General features: G+C 42.1%; 1 protein-coding gene across 1 annotated transcript in view; it reads left to right on the plus strand.

Moving 5' to 3' along the window:
* TIAM1 (TIAM Rac1 associated GEF 1) overlaps positions 1-13357 on the plus strand; it is a 198924-nt gene that overhangs the window by 99054 nt on the left and 86513 nt on the right. Inside the window, exons 9-11 of the mRNA XM_053564925.1 lie at positions 4589-4735; positions 7274-7348; positions 9956-10126. Coding sequence (XP_053420900.1) covers positions 4589-4735; positions 7274-7348; positions 9956-10126 — 393 coding nt within the window. The remainder of the gene's footprint in view (positions 1-4588; positions 4736-7273; positions 7349-9955; positions 10127-13357) is intronic.

Below are 13357 nucleotides of genomic sequence, written 5' to 3' on the forward strand. Positions count from 1 at the left end.
AGTGATGGTCTGTTATTTTACTTTAAGAAAACAGTCGGCAGCGTCCTTTCTGATTCACCTGTGCAAGTTTCAACTGGCTCAGCTTACTGGTGTTGCTGGGAGGGCTTCATTTATTTCCGCCCAAGTGGATTTTACCTTTCTTGATTTTTGTGTATCTTGACACTTTTCCTAATGACCCATGTACACGTACAACGAATATTGAACACAGCTCTTTTTGGAGATCTCCCTTTCACTTTATTCTGGTCGTTGTTTTGATCACCATAAGTACCTGCTGTATTAGAGGCAGGCAGAGAATGTCCACGATCTGCCAGCTGAACACACGGATCGCTTGAGGAAGGGAATTTTCATCTGACCTTCCAGAGCGGCAGATTGTGTAGTTGTACGGCGTGTTTATAATCTATAATTTCATGTACTTGCTAAATTGCGAACAGCTTTATGTACTTCTGGCTCCTTTTCTTCTCAGAAATTGCTGTGAGAGTAACATGGTTTTAGCCGATCCAAGTCGACACCCACTTAAAATGTACTGCACCTTAGCACATTAGCTGCGGAATTAAATGTTAAGTCTCAGGTTCCAGAACTGGCTTTGGAAAACCTTAGCTGTGCCGTTCTAGTCTTGCCATGTCAGCTGTACCCTTCAATTGAATTCAGAGCTGTAATTCAGTCAGAGGCGTTTGTATTCTTTATAAATAGATTAGCATCATCATTCAGATAATTAGGGGGAGATTTACATTTTTAAAGAAGTCTTAAACCAATTTCTGGAATTATTAAAACTGGCATCCTGATTTGTTCTGCTAATTACAGCTCAGCTCTTGGTCTCCCTGGCTACCACCTCCCCATAGAGCTATTGAGTCCTGTTTTGTTAGTGGTGGTGGGACAAAGTGCTGTGATAAATAAATCTTGCCCGTGGTTTGCAGTTTATGTCTCTCTCTAGATCTGTTTCTCTGAGACTTGGCCACCCGTTGTTGACCTCGCCAAATCTCAGTTTGCCCGTTGTACAAAAGCTTTGGTGTAAAAACTCTTATTTACCGCCTTGTCAGAATGTCATGTATTGAAGCAGCGTTTTTATTAAGAGACCAGGATGATGTCAGTGAGGCACCATCTGTATTAATGCTAAATCTTGAGTGTCTGGCTCTTTTCTTTTCCTGTGGTTTGCTAGAGTTTAGAAAAAAAAAATTTGCTTTCTACCTAAAACTTGTATGCTTTAATTATTTTCTTCAAAGCCATTGGATCTGACGTCTCTGAGAAGGTCCTTGTTTTTTATAATTTATCTTCCGACCTTCTAATTTCCTCCATCTCAATGTCTATGATTTGTCTGTACTTTTCTTCTTTTGGTGGGCAGGCTATTAAAATTTGGCCCAGCTGAAGATGGGAGTGGGAGAATTAGTAATTCTTTTAGGTTTTTTTGGTCTATGACTTTAAAGAAGAAGATTTAATTCCATATGTTCAACTCTTGTTTCTTGTTCTAGTTTTTTTTTTTTTTTTGCTAGCTGCGTCAGTGATGGATGTTTTGCTACGTCCTTGCAAACTTCTCTTTTCTATGAGGGGTTTCATTCGAAAAAGAACAGGTCATGCAAGCCTGTTGGATGTCTGTTCCTTTTTGCTCCCCTAGAAGATCCTAGACAGTTTTATAATTCCATTTATTGGACACTTATTTTTTGTTCCTCCTCTTCTTGTCACTTGACTCCAGGGGTCGCCTCTCTCCAGCCCCCGCTTTGGGATTGTCATATTCTTCAATTTAGGCTTTGTCCAGGAATTTTTTTCCCCTTTTTAAGTGAGGGAGGAGTAGGGAGGAGGTGTGAGGGTAACAAGGCTAAGGGAGGAAATTGGAGCTACAATTGAAGTACCATTCACTAGGAGAGCTTCCCATAATGCTGAGTGATTTGCAGTAATTAACTGAAGGGTCCCCGCTGTACTCTTTGAAAGAAGGTTATCATTGTTCTTGTTTGCACAGATGAGCAGAATGATAGAGTAATCAGGTTCGGGCCACAAAGGGAGGCATTGTCTGGGCAAAGATCATTGAGAAACTCTCCCAGAGAGCTTTTTGTCCAGTGGGTCTCCTGCCAGCTTTCCTTTCCCAAATCCCTTTTGCTCATTTTGAGTTATTATTATCTTGAAGGTAGTGGTTACTCCTGCAGTTTATAAGGCCACAAGCAGTTTAGAATAGTTCTTATAAAAACCTTAAATAAAGTGTTTGTTAAACAGACTCAACTGCTGGTCAGCTGGTAACTGAGAATATTTATGGTTGGCTGAGTTTCTCTTTCCTGCTCCCACCCCCCTAAAATGTCAAGCTAGAGAGTTACTTTTTAATTGTCGTAAACATATTATATAGGATCTCTGCTTTTGCTTTTGATGTTTATTTATTTATTCATTCAATCATTGAATAGGTGTGAGTGCCAGGCATGTTGATTAGAGTGGCAATGGACAAAGCAGAGATCTCGTCCTAGGGGAGATTATATTCCCTGGGCATATGATCTTGCTGATTTGCTTGCTAACTTATTTCTTCTGTTTACTTATTTGCTTTCTGATTTCTTACCCGTAAGATAGCAAGTAAATAAACAGAGTAAGTACTTATAGTGAAGTGTGCCCGAAAAAGTAAACAGAATATGTGCCTATGTATCTATTTATGGCTAGACTTATTTATAAATAGATAAGTAAACGTGAGATTAAATGAACATTTTTTGGCTAGAATTTTACTGTTAACACCATTTATTCAGTGTTGACATAGCCCTGTGAGCGTGTGTGTGTCAGCCTGTCACCATGTATTCCTTTTACAACCCTTGTTTACTTTTCTTTGTTGTTGCAGTTTGGCCGGGGCTGGGTCTGAACCCGCCACCCTCGGCATATGGGGCCGGCGCCCCGCTCACTGCGCCACAGGCGCCACCCCCCATTTTTTTACATATTTAATGGTGCCTTTGTTTTGTAAATTGTTTTCTCCACAACACCTCCAGTGTAATCATACATTAAGGTCTTCCTCCTGAAAATTCCCACCAGTGTCCTGGTTACCTAATTTTCCTATGCCCCGACCTGGGTTTTTATGTGCTAACACGGAGAAAATGCTAGACCTCTCAGCTCCCTCATCTTCCTGTTTTGGGTTGGGACCTTCCCGCCAATACCTTTGCAGAGAAGCTGGGTTGATTCCTGTTTTTAACGTGGGTGGGGAGCCTTGCCAATCTACTTATGGGGCTTCCATGGTGTTTACACTGTAAATGTCGTAGACACAGGGAGTCTACGCGGAGTGTTGACTGCGGGGAGGCCTCTGTGTTACCCAGCAGCCCTTCACCCACTAGGCTGCTGCCAGTTGGCATCTGTCATACTGGGAGTTGCCCGTGTGGGACTCTATGACAAGTAGGTTCCATGACATTCACCTCCAGCCACAAAAAGCGGGTGGGGAAGTTTCATTTCAAGTCCGACTTGCTGTGCCTCCTGCCGCTCCCTTTTTTGAAAGGCGATCTGTGGGTGGCCTATTGAGACCTCCTGGCAGAAGTTCTCTGACATTCCTGGGACTTTGCTTGCAACCTGTAGGATAAAGTTCAAGCCTGAATGTTTTGCCTGGGAGGACTTTACAGAGTCTTCCCAGAGATTCTGCTTGAGCAATTATCACAGTGGCAGATTTAAATGTGGGGTGTTCTTTCTGACATGGGTTGCTGGCACATGACAAATATCTCAACAGAGTTTAAGTGTTTTTTTTTTTTTTTTTTTAAACCAACTTTTATTTCCCATTTACCTAAACATAGGACACGTAATTTACGTAAGTCTGGTGAGGTGGTGTCACCACGTTCTGGGAGCTGGCACCCTTCTGTCTTGTTCTGCCATCCTTGAAAAGGCTTCTCTCAGAACATTCTAAACCATGATGGGACCTTCCTTTCATTGGGGAAGAGGAAAGCCCCCTTGTCCTGAGGACAATTTCTAGAAGTTGCAAATGGTTTTTCTGCTTATATGCCATTGGCCAGAACTTAGTCACTAGCCCATGCCCTGCTGCAAGGAAAATAAGTCAGCGTTGAGTGATTGGCCGTGTTCTCAGCAGGATTTAGAATTTCTCTGAGATCAAAGAGAGAATGGATATTGAGGGCCAACTGCCACTTGCCCCATAAGGAAAGTGATTTTATATGTTCTAAGAAAATGAAATTAAAGAGATAGGTAACTTTAGATTGAACATGGAATCCCAGGAACCCAAATCTGTTGTTTTTCTCTATTTTTGCTGGCACTGGGCACCGTGTTTCATCAACTGTGCAGAAATAGCTCTGTAGCATTTGGAGAGGAGCTCAGGAAAGCACAGTTCATCCTCTTGATGTTGTAGTTCAAGCCTGTGACTGGAAGGACATCTAATTCTTGGGAATATAATCTATGTATCTTATTATGTATTTTAAATTAAAAGGATTGAGTTTGCCAACCTTTTTTTCCATTCTGAATCCATGAAGTCCTCTTAAAGTGTCAGTATGTCTGAGTCATGGATTAGATGTTTTGGGTAGTAGGGCCAGGGTTGGCTGGCGTGATGGGAGAGGGATTCTTTTAAGGATGAGTCTTAGTGAGGACCCCGAGGTGGTCCTGACACATCTCTCTTGTTGCTGTTTCTCCCTGTCATCCTCAGGTGGCAGCGCGTACTGGTGAAACTGGAGTGAGAAGACGTACTCAGGCTATGTCCAGATCCGCAAGCAAGCGAAGGAGCAGGTTTTCTTCCCTTTGGGGTCTGGATACTACCTCCAAAAAGAAGCAAGGACGCCCAAGCATCAATCAGGTAGGTTCCCAGGTGGGTGGAAACCAAGCCTGTACAGGCTGCTTCAGGGCCACCTCCAGCGGGTATGCGCGTTCCTTTGTTGACTCTGAGTGTTACTTAAAATCAACTCTAGTAGCTGATACAAAGAAGTTAGTTGTGCTAGATGCTTGTAACAGATAATGTATGCCCACAACATTGAAGTCTGCTATTAGTCTATCACCACGCTCCAGTCTCCCACCTACATCCTTTCCAAACCCATGTTAATTATAGACCTACAGGAAGTGCACCATTCATCCCGAGTCTTCAGGAAGAAGCTGGGCCTGACGAGGAAGCCAAGTGGGCACTGGAGCCCAGAGTCTATTTAAGCAGCCTCTGGCCCTGCATCAAAGGCAGCCTCCAGGGAAATTGGTTTTTTGGCTTTGACTTTTGCAGACTGACATTAAAATGGGCAGGTCCTCTGCCTACCGGAATGAGGAGTTGGGAATCTGAGAGCACTCCCTTACTGCCACGGCCCCCTTCTGCTCAGCTACCTTGGGGCTGGAAGGGACCTCCGGACATCATGAAGGACACAGTGTGGGGCCTTGCTGCATCCAGTTCTTCTCTGTTACTTTTACCGATTCACTAGCCCAGGCCACTCCCACTGCCGTCACTTCCGGGAAACTCCCCCCATCGCCTTTGTCATCTTCTCCTTTAGGTTGGAGAAATGAACAGCTGCCAAGCTGCTTGCTTAGATTTCAGGGACCTTACGAACACGAGTGTCTGTAGTCTTTGGAAGAAGGAGAATGTCCACCTCGTGAGCGACGGCAGCTGGAAAGTCAGGTGTTGAGCATTTTGGTGTCATGCTTGCTAGTTTGACCCATTCACTCTGTACCCTGTGTCACAATGAGAAGACGTCACCAGCTGACTTGTTAGAAGGATCCCTGCTTATTTGCTCTGACAATTCCATCCATTAGTTTACTGAAGAAATGAAGCTGAAAAGAGAGATAAAGCCTAAAAGCCCGGACATCACATCCCTCAGCTGACCAGCACGCTCACTGTTCACATGTGATGGTTCTCTGTCCTCCATGGAACCTGCAGGAGACCAGTGAGCACATGTTGAGCAAGGGTGACAGCCAGCAGTCACGTTGTGTGTCCTTCAATCTTCTGGGGAGAGCAGGACATCAAGTTTGCTACCAGGGATTTTGCTCTTATTAAATATGAAGAAGAAACTAGAGGAAAGTCAAATATTTCATCAGAAAAATTAGGTGTTAGACTGGGTGGTTCTCCATTGAATCTGTAAAACGAAGGCGTTAACTATGGGCGTTTCTCCCCACCTGTTGGGAGGTGGTGGTGTCATTTTGTAAGCACCGCTGTCATTGTAGAGGACTCTGACCACCGCTACGCAGGTTGGTCAGGAACTCTCAGCTGGCCTCTGTTCTGGGAAAACCCTTAGTTTCTGCGCTGCCACTTTCTTGGTGCTAGGCTGTGTCACAGCCCATTGCTGCTGAAACATGGGACTAAACTTAAACAAAGTCAAGAGAATGTTTTAACTTTTTTTTTTTTTTTGAGACAAAGTTTCACTCTGTCACCCTGGAAAGAGTGCTGTGGCATCATAGCTCGCAGCAACCTCACTATCATGGGTTCAAGCTATCCTTCTCCCTCAGTCTCCCCAGTAGCTGGGACTACAAGGCACCTGCCACAAAACCTGGCTATTTTTTTTTTTTTTTTTTTTTTGCTCTTGCTCAGGCAATCCAGGCACCTTACATGGCTTGTTTTAACATTTTTTAGATCAAAGGACATTGTAATGTCTTATAAACAATTCTCATAATTCTTTTTGAAGGTAAGAGTTTTTAAAAACTTTTTGCTTAGCCTAAAACATACTGGTAGAAATTTACTCATTAGTTCAGTATTTTTAAACGGACAAAAATTGCATGTTTTTGTGTATTTTATTTGCATGGTGGAAGAGGGTTCTTTCCCCTATTATCCTGACAGGACTTGCTCATTTCAGAGCCAGCGAATAAAGTTTCTTGTCTTTATGTATTTGGGTATCGAGTACCTGTTACAATTTTTTCACATGTTTCAGTTAGCAGGATTCATTAAATTTCAAAGAAAAGACAGATTTCTGTTTCTTAAATAAAAACTTTTCTGCTCTAGTGAGGTTAAAACAAAAAACTGTAAATATCTTCTCAAGTTATGCTGAAGAAAGGATTACAAAGCAGACTGGTTATTATTTATAAATATCTGATCAGGCATGTGAGATATAGCAGGAAATCTTCGTTACGAATTTATCCAGTTCATTGCTTTTGCAAGTTTATTTTCTTTAAATTTAGGTCATTATCCAAATCTACTCAAACTTTTTTTAACCCCCCCAACTGTCAAAAATGTGGGAAGGGATCTTATAGGGATGTGTTTTGCATAGTCTGCGCCCATAAAGTCTTTTACCTGCTTCGGGATTTGCAGTCCAGGTATCTGAAAACTTCTGTAATGGTTTCTAATAGCTGCCCATTTTTCCTCTCCTCCCATGTTTTGTTTGCCCTGTTGTCCAGATTATATTTTAAGATGATGCTTTTGTACATGCAGGTGTTTGGAGAGGGAACTGATGCTGTAAAGAAATCTTTAGAGGGAATATTTGATGACATTGTTCCAGATGGCAAGGTAAAAATAAACACGTGTTCCTTTTCTAGAAGTACCACAAATGCATCAAACGTAACACACAAGGCAGTGGTTTCTCAGGCTACTAAAATTAAGTAGACTCAGTATTTAAAACTGAAATGATCAGTTTTTCAAAGTTATGTAACCAGTCCACAAGAAAGGAAAAATCCTTTTATATTTAAGAGTTAGTGATAAGAATGTTCTCCTGCTGACATAACATTTTCCATACTTATCGTTTGATGTGTAAGTTTCCAGCTAGAATACAAGAGCAAATTTGAGTTTCTAAGTAGCTGAATATTTTATACCATTGCCAATTCCTTTTTATATACAACTCCTGTTCCCAAGAGGTGAGTTCTTATTAGCCTGCCTCTCTGCCCACACAGGCTATTTTGTTCTCATTAATTTCAACGAACTGTTCTGATAGTGTGTTCTTTAAAAAAAAAAAGAAAAATGCATGTGCCTCCCAAGTCAAGTATTCAATTAAAGATTTACAGACTTGGTTCAACCTTGTGCTTGGATTTAATAGGGGCTTTCAAGCTGCTCTGATTGAAATCCCATAAAGATATTGATTTTTTCTTTCATGGCCCCCTTTTTTGGTCTCTACATAAATGGACATCCCTTATTTTCAAGACCCTAATGCTGATACTAGCTGTCTCTTTGTTGGGGAAGATGTTGATAACGTGACCTTGATATGATCCTCTGATACTCAGGCTCAGAATCAATATGTCAGACCTCATCTCTTGGTTGCCATGCAACCGAGCAGTGTCGGTCATCCGTGGCTCAGCCCTGTGTTCTAGATGGAGCTAAGCCTCAGAAATCAGAGTGCAGGGCACGGTTCTGGCTGCTGGTTGGGGCAGAGGGAATAGGAGCTGTGGGTTTGGCCTTTTCCCTCTTTCATGGCCAAACTGCTCGTGGATGACATTAGCCTGCATACAATGGCCACTGTCCTTGGAAATATTAATCCTCCTCCTTGGCACACTCCTTGAGTACCTGTCTCTGATGAGATTTGAAGACATTAAATTGTTGTACCTATATGCCATCCAGGCATACTTTTTGATGTTAATTCAGTCCTTTCTGAAGCTGGCCAGTTTGTGCCGCATACCATTTTAGTGCACTTTTAACATTGGGATATCCTCTCTAGAGCATAGAATCTGGAAACTACAAAAGTTTTTCCATTGTATTTCTGTCTAGCTTTTTTGGTTTCCTGTTTTTTCCAAGATACCTTTTTTTTTTTTTTTTTTGGCTGGGGCTGGGTTTGAACCCACCACCTCTGGCATATGGGACCGGCGCCCTACTCCTTGAGCCACAGGCGCTGCCCCCAAGATACTTTTTTATTTCATTTCCTGGATAGAATGCCTTGTTCTTAACAGTTTAGATGCAAAATTTGGGCTGATCAATGCTAAAGGGCACTTATTAATATGGCACGTGGGACAGAGTGGGAAGAGTCCAATTATAGTTAAGGGGATTTAGGCAAGTTGATTGGGTTTTGACAATTTCTTCCCTGGGGTCCAACTTATCTGTAAAAGCAATGTTGTTTAGAGGCAGGGCTGACATTATCTTCCACAGATGGGGTTTAGTGTGGTGGACTTTACTAAAATGTTCCCCTATTTTTGGATCTTGTTCTTTTAATGTATGGAAGTTGTTATGTCACCACTTCTCAGCCTTCATATGGAAATCTTTTTCTTATAATTTGCTGATGTCAAACTTGTTCTTGGTAATCTATAGATACGTATTTACCAACCACTGGTTATAAACCAATAATCAAGGCGTATTTCTTAGTACATATTGAGTACCAGTGTCGTGTTTACATTGGTGAACTCCAGCATCATTTTTGCTTTATTTCGCTGAGCTCCGATCATTTCATCCATCTAGGGAATTCTCTGCTTCATCTGCTTAGCTTGCTTGGGTTTAACCCACCTGCTGACTGAGTACATAGGATACTTTTTTCTTCCACATTCACAAGCTCCTTGCCCCTTCCAGTGCATGGGCAGAGTGATGGTGGAGGACCGAAGGATGGCAACAGTCGAGGAGGCTTGTTTTTACCACCCTGTGCCATGGGGGTTAACCTTGAAGTTCTTCGAACTCCATTAGGGAGATGGAACTGTCTCCTTGAGTTGTACTGGAGGCCTAAGGGGGACACAAAAATGATATCTATAAATAATGTAGTGCTAGAACATTATCTTTTTGGGCAAAATTTCCTTGGGGCTTCATTGTTGCTTTGAAGTATAAAGTTCACACAGCAGAAATTCTTGCTGTGGGAATTATCTGCTTGAAATCTGAAATAGTTTGTGGAAGAAATAAGAGAGTAAAGCTGGCAGGGAGCGTGACGTGCTTCCTTCCAAATTGTGGTGCCCACTCCCTCATGCCATGGCCGCCTGTAGACGCGGGGGCCAGCTGTGAAGTGCACCTGGCCCCTGAGTCTGCTCCTGCCACGAACCTCCTTTCTCAGTAGTTTCGCTCTCTCCAGGTTCTGCTCCCATCCACTGTGTTCCAGCACTACCTCTGCTGCTTCCTTGCGCCATTTTCATAGGCGTGTCTTTTGGGGATCTGAGGTCACCGGAGCGCGACTCCTGGTGCTCTACTGACTTTCTTTTTTTTTTTTTCTCATAGAGGGAGAAAGAAGTGGTCTTACCTAGCGTCCACCAGCACAATCCTGACTGTGACATTTGGGTCCACGAGTATTTCAGTCCATCCTGGTTCTGTTTGCCCAATAACCAGCCGGCTCTGACTGTTGTCCGGCCGGGGGACACTGCACGGGACACTTTGGAGCTGATTTGCAAGGTATGGAGGTACTTTGGATGGTTTTCCCAAGCAAAACAGAATGGGATTTAGGAATCTCCCATGGTAGACATGGAACTCAGTCATATGGGCAAGGAAGTGCTTAAAATGCACCTTTTCTTTTCAGAGCAGCATTGCGTTCCTGTGGAACATGCGTATTAATAAAGCAAGTGAATGCTTCACCTGTAGGAGGAGAGGAGCTCTTCTAAGTAGCTTCTTTCAGTGTGCGTATTTCATAGATTTGTAATGAGCGTATTGTAGAGAGTCTAGATAAAGAACAAAGCAGAAATGCAAATGAAAACCACATTGAGATATCACCTTACTCCAGTTGGAATGGCTTTTATTAAAATGTCCAGAAACAGTGGCTGCAGAGAGGAAGGAATGCTGATAGGCTGTGGGTGGGACTACAAATTAGTACGACCTCTGTGGAAAACAGTACAGCAATTCCTCAAAGAACTGAAAGCAGACCTCCCATGCAATCCAGCAGTCATTACTGGGTATCTGCCCAAAGGAAAAGAAGTCTTTTTTATCAAAAAGACACCTGCACTTGAATGTTTATTACAGCACAGTTCACAACTACAAAAGATTTGGGATCAACCCAAGTGCCTATCAATACACGAGTAGATTAATAAGACGTGGAATATGTATACCATGGAGTACGACTCAGCCGTAACATGGATAGATTAATGGCCTTTGCAACAATTTGGATGGAACTGGAGACCATTTTCCTAAGTAAAGGGTCTCAAGAATGGAAAAACGAATACCACACATGCTCACTATTAAATCAGGACTAACTGATGAGCACATATTGCACAAAGGGAGGTAAAACTCAGTAGAAATCAAGCAGAGGGAAGAGGGCGGAAGGGATGGGAAAATCCTACCTAACAGTGAACACTATTTGGGTGTTGGGCGCACCTATAGCCATGACTCAAGTGTTACAAAAATGACCCGTGTAACCAAAAACATTTGTACCTCCTTACTATTTTGAAATTAAAAAAAAAGCAACAGTAAGAAAAAGAAATAACAAAGAAGAATATTAACCTCTGTAAGCACTGGTATTTGTCTAGCCATTCTTTTTTCCACACATGGGGGTGTGTGTGTATATTTACACACATGTGCATGTTTTAAATGGTATATTATGGGTGCTGTTTTGTAACTTGCTCTTTATAATCAGCTATTGTTATACCATGGGCATCTTTAGAGTAGGGAAAAACGGAAAGAAATGTGACTTTGACCTCCGTGATAGGAAATTCTTCTTTTGAATGCAGAATTAGCCTTTTTAAAACAATGACAAATGACTGAGCTCATTCCTCTGCTTTCGCCTTAAGCTATAGAAGAAATGCCTTCTGTCTCCTGCATTCAACTCTGTTTTTCAAGGTGAATCTGATTTCATTTTCCCCCCTAAGGGCAGCCAGGTGAGTGGTCTTGAGTAAAGAGAGAGAAAGAGGGCAGATAAGAGCTTTTCTTACATGCTTGTTTTTATTTTTCCATAATTAATAGCATAATTGTTTTGTTTAGTGGTTATATCAAGGTTGAGAAGGAGCTGATACCTTCCCATTTTATAGATGGGGAAAGTAAAGCTCAGAGGCCCTTAGTAACTCATCCAAGCTCATGCCACGTCATTTGCAAAGGACAGACCGAATCCAAGTCTGGCTTCCCCAAATCTCGGTGTGTCCCACTGTGCCAGGTGGATGGTCGTAAGAACTCTCAGAACCTGGATCAGCCTTCGAGAAGGATCACCCATAGGCTTGGCAGGTTCTAGAATAGGGGAGTGAACTGGTCTTTCCCAGGGATGCTAAAGTGAAAGTGGAAACCTTTCGTGTCATAATTTTATCCGTGAGGAAGTTGGATGGATTAAAATGGGTTTTTAAAACTTCATCATTCAACATAGTGGTTTGTAAATACTGGCAATTTCAGCAACGACCTCAATTCTGTAGTTCTACAATCAGCGATTTTTGTATTTTTTTTTTTAAACAAATCACTACGGTCCTTTAAAAGAAAAAATGTGGCTTTTCATATGAATGGGTGAAATGGAACAGTCCAGCTCAAATTAGACTTTCAGATGGTCTTATGGGAAAGGAAAACAGAAGAGCCCTAATTTCAGGGCAAAGCTCAAATCAGCCCCCAACCTGTAGGCGTGAAACATAAACCTCACCGTCCGTGCTTCGGATCCTTCATGTACGTGAGTTCTAGCTTTTGAAGAGAATAGTTCACAATTTTTCATTTTAATTACTTAACACAATGGGTCTGTGGAGGATTTCTGCATTCCTTTATTTATAGATTAGCACAATTCTTAGGAGACCCATTAATACTCTGCAGAGCTGTGGGAGGTATTCTCAGATCTGCAGCTGAAGGTAGCTGGAAGTAGGACTCTCTGGCCTTTGTGTGTAAGCCCAGCTCTGGGAGGTGTTTCCAGGGGAGCTGCATAGCTCTGGAGTGTCCTGTGCACGCTCGCTGTAGACTTAATCAGGAATCGAAGGTTAAGTCCAGATTTTCCAGGAACCATTGATTGGTGGAAAATTGATCAGTGAGTGGGGTAATGAGCGACTGGCCTAATTTTAGGTATTTTTCAAGCTTTTGCATCAGCAGAAGCTAAAGGAATAAGGAATTATTTTGCTCTGCCACTTAGAGACCATCTTTAGATAATGTGGTGACCTGATTCTCTATACAGTGCCTATTTCTGCCCCTTGAAAGGTTTCCAATGGTGTCATTGGGGTACAAATCCCTTTCTGTCAGTAAAAGGCAGTCCTGCCCAATTTTCCCTGGGTCTTTAGTTCTTTTCCCCAAAACATAGAAATAAAAACAAAGCTGATATGGTATGGAACAAGCTTACATCTTATGAGTTTAAAAACAGAATACTTTTGTGTGTACTTTAAGACACTGATTGTCTCTAGAAAATTTATCCGTGTAGGATAAATTATATAATGTCCTCAGAGCCAGGTATATTCTTCGGAAACCACTTCATTGTAATTAGTGGAGCTAATTTTATTCTTCTGCGGGAAGGAGATAATGGGGAAAACAGTGCCCATGTTTAATGATCTAATACAGCAGCTCTCAACTGTATTAAAGGGACGCAGCATTAGGAAGGTTGACAACCACTGATCTGATATAATGGTGAGTGGGTTTTTCTTTTTTTGGAGGAGGAGGGATTGAGAACAAAGATGATTGTAAGAATGCCTGTCTTTTGTTTCATTGTTGTCATTGTCAATGTTGTTGATGGATGCGTTCTCTAAT

The sequence above is a fragment of the Nycticebus coucang genome, chromosome 16, assembly GCF_027406575.1.
Source record: "Nycticebus coucang isolate mNycCou1 chromosome 16, mNycCou1.pri, whole genome shotgun sequence".
NCBI classification, from domain to species: domain Eukaryota; kingdom Metazoa; phylum Chordata; class Mammalia; order Primates; family Lorisidae; genus Nycticebus; species Nycticebus coucang.